General features: G+C 41.0%; 1 protein-coding gene across 1 annotated transcript in view; it reads left to right on the plus strand.

Moving 5' to 3' along the window:
• Positions 1-6,608: 6,608 nt before the first annotated feature.
• Positions 6,609-12,439, plus strand: part of PPEF1 (protein phosphatase with EF-hand domain 1) — an 80,385-nt gene continuing 74,554 nt past the window's right edge. Inside the window, exons 1-2 of the mRNA XM_010595832.2 lie at positions 6,609-6,648; positions 11,443-11,570. Of these exons, the coding sequence (XP_010594134.2) occupies positions 6,609-6,648; positions 11,443-11,570 (168 nt within the window). The remainder of the gene's footprint in view (positions 6,649-11,442; positions 11,571-12,439) is intronic.

A 12,439-nucleotide genomic window follows, 5' to 3' on the forward strand; every position in this document is an offset into this window, starting at 1 on the left:
CACTCAGCATTTTAACAGCCTTCCCTTTTTTTAAATGTATTTTTTCTCATGTCTTTTTGTTTTGATTTACTTTGTTTTCCCCTCCAACTTCTTATTTAAAAAAATTGCAGATGTACAGAGAAAATGAAAGAATGGTACAATGAACACCCATATACCTATCCTTTACCTGGATTTACCAGTTAACACTTTGCCACATTTCCTCTTTCTCTTTCTCTCCTCCCTGTCTATCATCCACTGCTTTTGAAAGTTAGCTGTAGATATTACATTAATCTCTACATACTTTAGCATGCATCTCCTAAAAAGAGGTATATTCTCTTACATAATTACAATACTATATCACACTGAAGAAGTTTAACACTGAAGAGTAATATCCAACATATAGCCCATATTCAAACGTTCCCAGTTGTCCAAAATTGTCCTTTGTAACTTTTTTCCTTCCCTTAAAAAAAAGAGCCTTCTCTTGCCCTCTTGTCCCCTCCAGTTATTCTTCTATCTCTCTCCTCCCCTTCAGAGCTTGTTCCTGAAGGAGGCATTTGTATCAATGCCTCCTACCTCTTCATCTATCTCATTCCGCTGAAAATGATTTTGACAGGCTCTTGGATGACCTCGAAGTCCAACGGAGCATTTTCAGTACTTATTTTGCTTGACTTCCTGGCAATACTTGGCACTCTTGCATCCTGTCTTCTTAAGATGCTCATTGCCCTTCTTTCAGTGACAGCACATTCTCCTGACTTTCCTTCTGCATCTTTGAACTGTTTCTGAGGGTTTCACTTTCTCCAGGCTTTTAAATGTTGGGGTTTCTCTTGGCCCTCTTATTTCATCACCCTGTGCTCTCATTGGGTGACATTATCTACTCTCATGGCTTTAATTATCATCAATATGTCAAGACTGCCACATCTTTATTTTCAGCCCACATCATGTACTATAATCCCTGGTTTGTTGGCATCAGTTGGGAATCGCATTAAATAAGTAATTTCCTTTGTAAAAAGAGGACACTTTCTTCATCTAAAATTATAATCTTTCTCAATAACAATTCTTAGTTATTCGCTTTTTGATATGTGCTGGCCTTGAAGTGTGTATAGAATTGGTACTACAAAAACATTTATTGCCTACATGAAACAGGCAATGAAAAAACAAACTTTTTTATTCTTTATGCCAATTAAATACATCTTTATCTCTTTCTTTGTTTGCCGTGTGATTAATACGCCTCTGCTTTAGAAATTTCAAGTATTTTGAGACTCTGACAGGAAGCTATCTAGATATCCACTCTACAATTGTAAGCCTTTAGAAGGTAAAAAGTATTGCTTAAAGGATATGGACTTCCACCTCTCCATTTAAATTATTTTTACAGCTTCTAGACTTTACTAGACAACTCACAAAGAAGGCAGCTTTAGAGTTGGGCCCTGTTAATTGTTAGAATATCCTGTTACAGGGAGGCATATTTCAACTCAGTGTAAGAAAGGGCAATACCTCAGTCCCAATTGCCACTTATTTCCTGTAATCAGAACACTTTCCTGGTATAATTATGGCTTAATATTGCATTAGCTTTTTAGCAGCTGCAAAAGGCAAAAATGATGATCGTATTTGACCTTGGATGAGCAAAAGTGGCAATATGACTCAGATTAGTAATTAATAACAAAGGAGACATAAAACAGAATTGCAGTCAAGGCAATTAATTTTTTTCCCCCTGAGTGAGGATTACCATATTTTTATGCAAATAACGCACACCTACATTTGCTTGCCAACTGTGCCCTCCCGCCCCAGGTATTTTCATAAGAACCACTATGCTAATTTTTTTACATGTTGCTGTGAAAAAAATTAGTGTAACATGCTTACAAAAATACTTCGCAGGGGGGAGGGCTTGGTTGGCAAACAAACGTAGAAGGTGCGTGCTATTTGCATAAAAATACTGTAATGGTCATTATTGATAAAATTTTACATTTTGCTTGAACTAGTGGTGTAACCAAGAATTAAAATCCCTATGGAGCCTTCCATGAGATGATCTTATGTAACCTTTGTGTTGTTCCATTGTCCTGTTGAATATAATAGGGCTTTAAATGGGACATTTAAAAATTCTAATAAATGTAGAAGAAATGAAAGAGTTAGAAAAATCACTATTTTTGTAACCACCACAGAAATAATTGGTTTAGGCAAAAATCATCAATGAATGTTTTGGAGAACAGAATATAGACACAGTCTTAAAGCATATCCCTGCAAATTGTTTAATTATACAGAGAAAAAACAGTACCTGTACAGTAGAGAATTTCAGGTGGACATCTCCTTAACCGAGTGATCCAACTTAACATCACCAGTAAAGAGACAAATAAACACCATGGGCCTCCTGATGCAATGCGCTGATGACATATACTTATTAATTCCAAAATATATAACCTGAATCTGATCATAAATAGCAGAGCGATTCAAACTGAGAGACATTTTACAAAACAACTGGCCTGTGCTCTTCAAAAATTTCATTGTCATTAAAGATAGAGAAAGTCTGAGGCACCATTTTAGAATAAAGGAGACTGAAGAAATGATAATGATGATGTGTGTGTGTGGAGAGAGAGAACGCATATGTGACAAAATATTAACAAGTACTATTCTTACCGTTTTCTCGTACATTTGAAAATATTTCAGAATAAAAAGTTAAAAAAAATCCCAATCTTGTACCACCTGAGATATGTTTACTGAGTCTGTGGTGGCTGCAACCTAGGTCCATGCCCTTTGGTGTTACCATTTTCTAGCCCTTCCTTGTTTTTGCCATCCACCGACTTCCTCATTCATTGAAGACTTTCTGCACCAGGTCCCAACATCATCCTGAGTATACACATTCTTCAGTGTACACATAAGTAGCCCCAAAACACTTTGGCTTCTCAGTTCCTTGACCTCCTAAACTCCAGCATCCCCCTCCTCTACTCCACTTCGGCTGCTCACTCCCAGTTCCTGACCCCATACTCTGTCCTGTAGGGTTGCTATGAGTCAGAATTGACTTGACAGCACTGGCTGTTTTTTTTTTATTGTCATCTGAAAGGAGCACTGGTGGTGCAACAATTAAGTGCTCGGCTGCTAAGAGTTTGGCAGTTGGAACCCACTCATTGGCTCTTTAAGAGAAAGACCTGGTGATCTGCTCCCATAAAGATTACAGCCTAGAAAACCATATGGGGCAGTTCTACTCTGTCACATGGGGTTGCTATGACTCATCTGGAACAGTTCCGCCTCTGAAATCTTTGTGATTACCATCTCATTCTCTGATTTCTTGGTCTTCATTGAAACCTCTGGGTCTTATTATATTTCTCTTGTCTTCACTTTCTTCCCCATCTAGCTTCTACTGGCTATCACTTAAACCGCTCTGTCTCAATTGCCCTAAAATCCTTGCCCTAGTCTCCTTTTGTTACTCACACCTGGCAAAAAAAGCCTGGCTGCAGGTGTAGAAAAACAGAGAGTTAGATTTACCCAGCATGCAGCTTCTGTTACTCCGAAGACTTAATTTGTCATATCCTTGTATTGGACTGGATACTACTGGTAGTTGCATCAGCAGACAGAGTCAGGACCTAGAGAGCTATTCCAGGTAAGGGAAAGAGGCAAGTCACAAGTTCCAATTGGGAAAAATAGTGGTGTTTTAATTTATCAGTTAGCAGCTCAGACACAGTCATAATGGTTTTAGGAAATTTGCAGAATATGTGAAATGTTGAATGTCCCTAAACCAATTGCGAGCAAACTTTGGCAACAGTTCCTTGATGGGAAAGTCGAAGATATTAGTGGCTTGACTTGGATTTTTCTACAGTGGTAGGTAATCCAGATTTTTTTTAAAGTAACCATTAGAATTTGTCTTTTTTGTCCAGAAGTTTCTGGTTTGAGTGCTCAGTCTTACACATCGTATTTTGTCCTTAAATGGCTATTGTCAGTTTCGCTACATACAATAGTAGATAAGCTGCAGTGGCGGCATTAAAAAAATAGACAGCTGAATTCGAGTATTTTATTATTGGAAAAGATCATAGAGATCACAGAATCAACGTTCTCACTGTTTAGATGAGAAACTGAGGACCAGAGAGGTTAAGCGATTTGCCTGAAGTTATACAGTTGGCATCAGGTAGGTTCAGGACCAAAATGGAAGTCTCCTGATTACAAATTCAGAACTTACTTTTATTGTCCCATGTGGATGGGTTGGTGGGTGGGAGAGGAGTGAGTGAGTAAGTAAATAAAAAGTCAGAGAAATAACTTCTAATTCTCGCCCTTCTTCCCTGGCTAGAAGGCTAGAGGTTTCCGAGGATGATAAAATGATGATCTTTTGTCATTTGGGGAAGATGATAGTTTTGCTTAAAGTGCCTATCATTGTTTGAAGCAATGCTTTCCCAGGGATGGGGACTCTGCGCCGTGCCCTTGCTGTGCGGGGATGCCAGTTTGTGGACCAGCCTCATAGGCTCCTTGCCTTGTTTGCTGCCCACGGAGTCGGCTTTGTGACTGTCTCATGTCCACTGGGCATGTGCTTTGAGCTGGTTTTCCAGTGAAGTTGGAAGTCTCCCTGGAACATCCACACACACTAGCACATGGTAGATACAGAATATCTACAAACAAAAATAACAACAATAAAGACTGTGATCCCAGGCCAGAAGCTGAGCCATACCCGATTCTCATCGTGCCTTGAACAGCTGGGGTAAGAGAAGCTTTTCCCTCCTTGCTTAAAGCCTTTTGCCAACACGATAGTTCAGTCTCTTTCCCATTCATTGGGGTTCATCTTAATCAGCTCCATCGCCCTTGTGCCTCTGTCTCTTCTTGGCTGGATGTCAGGCACCTTAAAGGATATTAAATATTCGCTCATCCTGGCGCCTTCTCAGGAGGCCTCTGCCAGCAGAATTTCAAAAGCAGACAGTCTTTAAATACCATATCATTCTGAATATGAAACTTCTCATTTAAACCATCAAATAAGCTCCTGTTTAAAAACAAAAACAAAACAAAGAAGCATAAAAACGATGCCATCAGCCAGCACGAACTCAAGACAAAAAGTCTTAACTAAACAGTAATTTTGTCCATTCATTTATTCATTCAACAGATATTTATTGAGCATCTACTATGTTCCAGGGACTGTTTCAGACCAAGGGGATAGAGAATCTAACCCAACAGACAAAAATCCCAGCCTTTATGGAGCTTACATTTTAATGGAAGGAAGCAAACAATAACAAATAAGTAAAATATATATTATACCAGATGGTGATAAGTGCTGTGGAGAAAAATAAAGAAGGAAATAAGCATGGGGGCGGGAGAGGAGGGGTGCCATTGTGAAAACGTGGTCAAAAAGGCTCCAGGCTCTTGGTTTCTGAGATGGTAACCTGTTTCTCCATGGTAGTTTAAGACATTTTTAATGAAATATTATGTGATTAGGAAGTCTTTGGGTCACTAGGTGTTATAAGCCTGGAGAGAGACAATTTCTACCTGTTATTCCTCCCTCATTTTTTTTAAGCATCTACTATTTATTGGGTAACCTCCTATATGCCAAGGAGCCCTGGTGATGGAAAGATTAAGCGCTTGGCTGCTGACTGAAAGGTTGGTGGTTCGAACCCACCAGCCGATCTGTGAGAGAAAGATGTGGCAGTCTGCTTTCATAAAGATTACAGCCTAGGAAACCCTATGGGGCAGTTCTACTCTGTCTTATAGGGTCGCTATGAGTCAGAATTGAGTCAACGGCAGTGAGTTTGGTATATACCAGGCAATGTGATAGGCATTTTGTATCAATCAATTAATTAACACATTATTAATACCTATATCAATACATTACAAGCCCATTATTATGTCTTATTAGAACAGCCCTGGATGATACTCATTTATTCATTCAACAAATATCCATTGCCATACCTTGCCCCAGGTGCTGGGGATACAGCAGTGAACAAAACAGATAAAGTCCCTCTTCTCTTGTAGCTTAGCTAATAAGGGAAAATAGACAATAAACAGAAACATAAGACTATCTAGAAGGCCGGAGCCCTGGTGGCACAGTGGTTAAGAGCTCGGCTGCTAACCAAAGGTTGGCAGTTTCCAAGCTGCTCCTTGGAAAACTTCTGGGGCAGTTCTACTCTGTCCTGTAGGGTGGCTATGAGTCGGAATCGACTTGATGGCACCTAACAACAACAGCAATATAGGTCGGATGGTAAAAGGTGCTATGGAGAACAATAGAATAGGTAAAGAGGATGGGGAACATGGGGTGGGGGGAGGGAGGCACTATTCTATATACTGCCTCACTTATGTCTGATTCCAAATGCTACACTGGGTGGTCTGGTGTAATTGTTACCAGCCCAGGTTCTGAAGTTACTTGGGTCTGGATTTGACGCTACACTCTACAACTGACCACTGATGTGACCCTGAACAAGTTATTTCTGAGCTTCAGTCATAGGATTGTTGGGAGAATTTAATTAAATAAAAATCAAATTAGATGATCCACAAAGAAAGCACAGTCCCTGACACAGTTCCTGACACAAAGCAAATGCTCTGAATGTGTTGCTTTACTCCATGATCTCCTGCATGTATTTTTAATTCCTTGCCACATACCATGATAGCGACCACCATCAGAAAAATAATCCATTAAACAAACAAACAATTGAAAAAACTCCAGCTTGGCGATGGAGAAACCACCCGTGCTGGGCACAGAAAATCGGTCAGGTAAATTATTAAACCTATGCTGTTGCTTCTTTCTAGAAACAAAAATAGTGGGCCCTTGGGAAACATATGGCAATAACTTTTATTTTTATTGTTTTTTCTGCATGGAATTAATGTGACAGAGAAGACAAGCCTTGTTAGATGATGAGGCAGCAGGACCAGCAGTGAATCTAAGCTGTCCAAGCTCAGAACTGGACGACACAGATCTTCGACTCCACAGACAGGGCTGGTTGGGGGTCATGGAGCCAGCGACCCCTCAGGGTAGAGTCCATCAGATCTGGGCTCTACACTTGTCATTTTGGAGGTTTCTGCATCAGAGGAGGGTCCTCTGCTGTCTAGTGTTGCCCCAGGGTGGGTGGGCTCTCAGGCATCAAGTGAGGTTTTGGAGGTACTATGATGGTATGCTGCCCTGGAGAGGTTGCTGCAGGAACTGTAGGCCCAAGGGACAGCAGAATGTGAATGAAAGGCCGCCTGGTGAACCACTGCACAGGTACCCAGAATCCCAATGTAGACCTCTAGTAACGGCCCAGGAAGTTGGAGGCTTGAGGGCTACACAGGACCTACTTCTTTCTACTCCCATGGGACTAGCTGATCAGGCAGGATCTTAGTCAGGAGTTATTTGGACAGAGAGAATGTAATACAAAGAATTGTCAACTAAGCATCAAGTTGTTTACTAGGTAACCGAAAGGGTAACTGAAAGGGAACTCTGAGGTATCACATAGGTATCAACTGCAGGAAACAGTTACCGCTCCTAGGGCTGAGAGAACAAAGGGAAAAGATTGAAATTATTAAAACCGAGAAAGTTGGAGGGGGGGTCCCACAGAACTGAACCGCTGGCCTTTGAGAACGAGTGCTGCTCAGCTTGTGCTGCTGTCTCTGAGGCGCTGTCACGAGTCTGGCTCAGTAAGTGTTGGATAACCTGCAGACTGGACCCAACCGCTGCTACAAGGAAAAACTGCTGCTGCCTGAGAGCAGCAGCTAGATTACCCTGCCAGGAACAGGAAGCAGACAGAAAGAAGTGTGTCCCTTGTCCCTCTTCCGGCCTCTGCTCAGTGCCCCTCCTCCAGCCGGTTCCGACTCATAGTGACTCTATGTACAACAGAACGAAACACTGCCTGGTCCTGCGCCATCCTCACAGTCATTGCTATGTTTGAATTCAGTATTGCAGCCACTGTGTCAATCCATCTCGTTGAGGGTCTTCCTCTTTTTCCATTGACCCTCTGCTTTACCAAGTATGATGTCCTTCTCCAGGGACTGGCCCCTCCTGGTAACATGTACAAAGTACGTGAGACGAAGTCTTGCCATCCTCGCTTCTAAGGAGCATTCTGGCTGTGCTTCCTCCAAGACAGATTTGTTTGTTCTTCCGGCAGTTCATGGTATATTCAATAGTCTTTGCCAACACCATAATTCAAAGGCATCAATTCTTCTTTGGTCTTCCTTATTCATTGTCCAGCTTTCTCATGTAAATGTCTTATTTAGAAAATGGTAAAACCAAAGCAGTTGCTACAAAGTCAATTCCAGCTCATGGCGACCCCATGTGTTACAGAGTAGAACTGCTTGATAGAGTTTTCTTGGCTGTAATCCTTATGGTAGCATATTACTAGGCCTCTTTTCTGTGGCATCGCTGGGTGACTTTGAATCATCAGTCTTTTGGCTAGTGGTTGAATGCTTAACTGTTAATGCCAGACGGGGACTTTAGAATGTTTTGTAGTAGATCCTCAACATATGGTAGCTATTTTGTTCTATTATTAGTTATAGAAATAAAAATAAACTGATTATTTACTATCGATGTTGCTAATACTAACTAGAATAGACTTTAGTGATTATTTATTCCACTACATCATTGTACAAATGAAGATGCTGAGGCACAGAGAAAGGTCAACAGCTCTATGGAGGTGAAGAGCTTGGGCTATGGAGTCGGTCAGACCTGGTTCAAATCCTTGCTGTCCATTTCCACTTATTGGCTAAGTGACCTTAGATAAGTTACTCAGTCTCTCTCGGCCTCATAGTGTTGTGAGGACTGTGGGAGTTTTTACATTGCCTGGCCCTCAGTAAGTGCTCAGTAAATAGCACTGGAACAGTACTGTTGTGCCTGGAGATTAGGAGAGCCCCTGAGGAGAGGGTGGGTGGTCATGACATTGATTGTCTCACACAACAGGCATTTAAGGGAACCTGGGCCCTCACAGGAGTTGGAATCAACTTGATGGCGATGGGTTTGGTTTGGGCCCTTCATAATGATATCGTGAAAACACTTTAGATTTTAGCTAGCACTAGTTTTTTTTTTTTTTTACTACCAATTATTTGGTTTGTATTATTGAACAAGTCACTCTATTTCTTCTCACTGTGGTTTTTCCCAGTAAAGATCATGATGCTTGACCTAATGTCTATTTCCTGGAGTTTTCTGGAAGCTGAATAATGAATTGAGAGTCTCTGGAATCTAAAAGCCTTAGGGAAGCTCATAAATAAACCCTCTCAGATGACTTGTTAGCTGCATTCGAGTTGGCCCCTGACTCATGGCAGCCCCATGCACAGTGGGATTGGACCATTGTGATCCATAGGGTTTTCACTGGCTGATTTTCAGAAGTAGATCTGGGTCCTGGTATATACTCAGGGTCCCACAGCAGTACTAAGCCAAAGGACACTGTGCAACTTAAGGCTAGATTCCTGCTTTCAGAACTCATTGCTCTTGTTACAGTCAATTCTTAGTGTTTATATGCTAACAGGGAAAAATGAAAGAAGCCAGCTGATGTTGATTGCTCTTCACTCTTAACTTCAGGAGGACATATGAGACTATATTTTAAGTCTCATTATTTCTTACCTGATCTCTTTCTTCAATACCGGGAGACTACAGGATGGTTCAAAGGCTAGCATTCAGAGGGGAGAAAAGGGACCTGAATAATCCACAAACAAGACAATAATTATCATTATCCAAAAAAAAAAATTCCATTGCCATCGAGTCAATTCCTACTTACAGCGACCCTACAGGACAGAGTAGAACTGCCCCATAGAGTTTCCAAGGAGTGGCTGGTGGATTCAAACTGTCAGCCTTTTGGTTAGCAGCTGAATTCTTAACCACTGTACCACTAGGGCTCATTATCATTATACCAAAACCAAAACCAAACCCAGACCCGTCGAGTCGATTCCGACTCATAGCAACCCTATAGGACCCTACAGGACAGAGTAGAGCTGCCCCACAGAGTTTCCAAGGAGCACCTGGCGGATTTGAACTGCCAACACTTTGGTTAGCAGCCGTAGCACTTAACCACTACGCCGCCAGGGTTTCCCATTATTATTATAGTTGCCATTTATTTAGCATGTGCTTTACACCAGGCATTGGACTAAACTCTTCAGTTCTAGTATCTCATCTCATCCTCAAAATAGCTCTATAAGGAAGGTGTTATGAATTGAATTGTGTCCCCCTGCCCAAATATGTGTTGTAAATCCTAACCGCATACCTGTGACTATAATCCCATTTGGGAATAGATTATCTTTGTAATGTTAATGAGACAGTATTAGTGTAGGGTGTGTCTTCAGTCAATTTCTTTTGAGATATGAGAGGAGCTGATTAAGCAAAGATGTGAAGAAGCAGAGATGGGGAAGGATAGGTGCCAAGCCACGTGAATATCACCAAGGAACAGAAGCTCAAAAGAGACAAGGACCTTCCTCGACAGCCAACAGAGAAAGCCTTCCTCTAGAGTGGCACCCTGAATTCGGACTTCTGGCCTCCTAAATTGTGAGAAAATAAATTTCTGTTTGTTAAAGCCACCCACTTGTGGTATTTCTGTTACGGCAGCACTGGATGACTAAGACAGAAGTGGGGTGTGTTTATTTATCCACTTGCCTTTTATCAGTTGAATCTCAGTTGCAGGTGGAGTGAATCAGTTCATCGTGTGTTGTCATCATTGGTCTGTGCAAGACCCTGTCTTATGTTAATTAATTAATTAGTTAATTTTTTTTACCCACGTATCCCATGCACATTCACCTCCACCTATAAATAACCAATCTGTTGCATTTAGTGTGTATCTTTTTCTTTGTACACATTCTTATGAAATGTATATTGTGGTTTTGTGTATGTATATTTTTAATTTATGTGATATGGTATCATGTTATATTTCATCCTGGCTATAACTTTTGTTTCTAACTGTTCTAACTGAAGCACTAGGTTTTTAATGATCCATCCATGTTGCTTTGGGTTTCTTTAGTCTATTGCTTCCACCGGAAGTGTAATACTCCATGTTGTGAACCCACCACAGCTACACATTCTCATTCCCAGCAATGGGCCTCAGGCTGCACTGGTATCAAACTTCCTACTGCCACAAGTTGCAACTGTGTCCCCACACAAGTCCCCTTAAGGGACTGTGTGACGATTGCTTTGGGGTGTACATAGAAGAGTGAAATTGCTGCTTTATAGGGTATACATAGACTTTATTTGCCAAAGTAGTGCCAGATGTTGGCACTGTTATCATCCTCATTTTACTGGTGAGGAAACTGAGGCTTTGAAAGTTTTAATAACTTACCCAAAGTCACACAAATAGTAATTAGCACAGCTAGGATTCAAATTCAGGCAGTCCTGTTCCAAAATTTGTACTCCTAATAGCTATGCCATTGTTTTTCTCTGAACGTTTGAGGCTTGAGGACATTTTGACAAAAAACATAAAGATAAATTTCATTGCTCTTAGTCTTGATGTTCTTAGAACCTAGGAAACCAGGTGGACTGATTTTTTTCTAAAGCACCTATTTCCCCCATAACTGCATAGTAACTGTTTTTCTCTGACTTTCATATTCTGTGGTCGGCAGCGATAAGAGCCGCAATGATCATCCAGAATTGGTACCGAGGTTACAGCACCCGGTTGAAGGCCAGACAACGCTATGCCCTCACCATCTTCCAGTCTATCGAATACGCTGATGAGCAAGGCCAAATGCAGGTCCGTTTTGCAAGCTTGTCTTTTCTTTTGGTAAAATGCTTCCCTTTACCCCATTCTCACCCACCTTTACCCCTCGTTATTAAATGAATGAGAAGTTTGGGTCTATTTTAAGCTGAAGAGCTTTGGTGAAAGGCTTTAACAGGAGATGTAGTGAATGTGATTTGGGAAGGGGATGGTGTTTCTTAGTTTTGAAGTTCACATTTTTAGGGGGATTGCTAGATGTCTGGAGCCCTGGTGGCCCAGTGGTTAAGAGCTCAGGCTGCTAACCAAAAGGGCAGCAGTTTGAATCCACCAGGCGCTCCTTGGAAACCCTATGGGGCAGTTCTACTCTGTCCTATAGGGTCTCTATGAGTCAGAATCAACTTGACGGCAATGGGTTTGCGTTTTTGGTTTGCTAGATGTCTAGTTAGCAGATTTAAAATGGTCTTATTCTATTTTTGGGTACATGTCCCAAAAGGGAGTAAAGTTGTTACTTGAAGAAAGAAAAAATACTTAAAGAAGTTGAAAAATAAAAGAATTTCCTGGGAACAAACCTATGAAAGTTCTAGAAGAAAATATAGGCGGGTGAGGAAGGCCTTTTAAAAGCTTACAAAAAGGATACATAAATCTAACTTTAGTGCTCATTAATATAAAAAAGTACTTTTCAACAATAAAAAGATCTTGGAAAGATTACCAATAGAGTTGTGAATGAAAACAATCAACCTGTAGAACAATATGTAGCGTTTTATGCCATATGTATGAAAGAAAAACGTATAGCAGAGGCCTGGAAAAAGAAACAGGAAATTGTTTACAGTAATTACCTGGGGGGACAGGAGTGGAATTGGTGGGTGCATGGAGGTGTTAAGAAAGACTTTTATTTTCATTCTATA

Source organism: Loxodonta africana, chromosome X, assembly GCF_030014295.1.
Source record: "Loxodonta africana isolate mLoxAfr1 chromosome X, mLoxAfr1.hap2, whole genome shotgun sequence".
Taxonomy (NCBI): domain Eukaryota; kingdom Metazoa; phylum Chordata; class Mammalia; order Proboscidea; family Elephantidae; genus Loxodonta; species Loxodonta africana.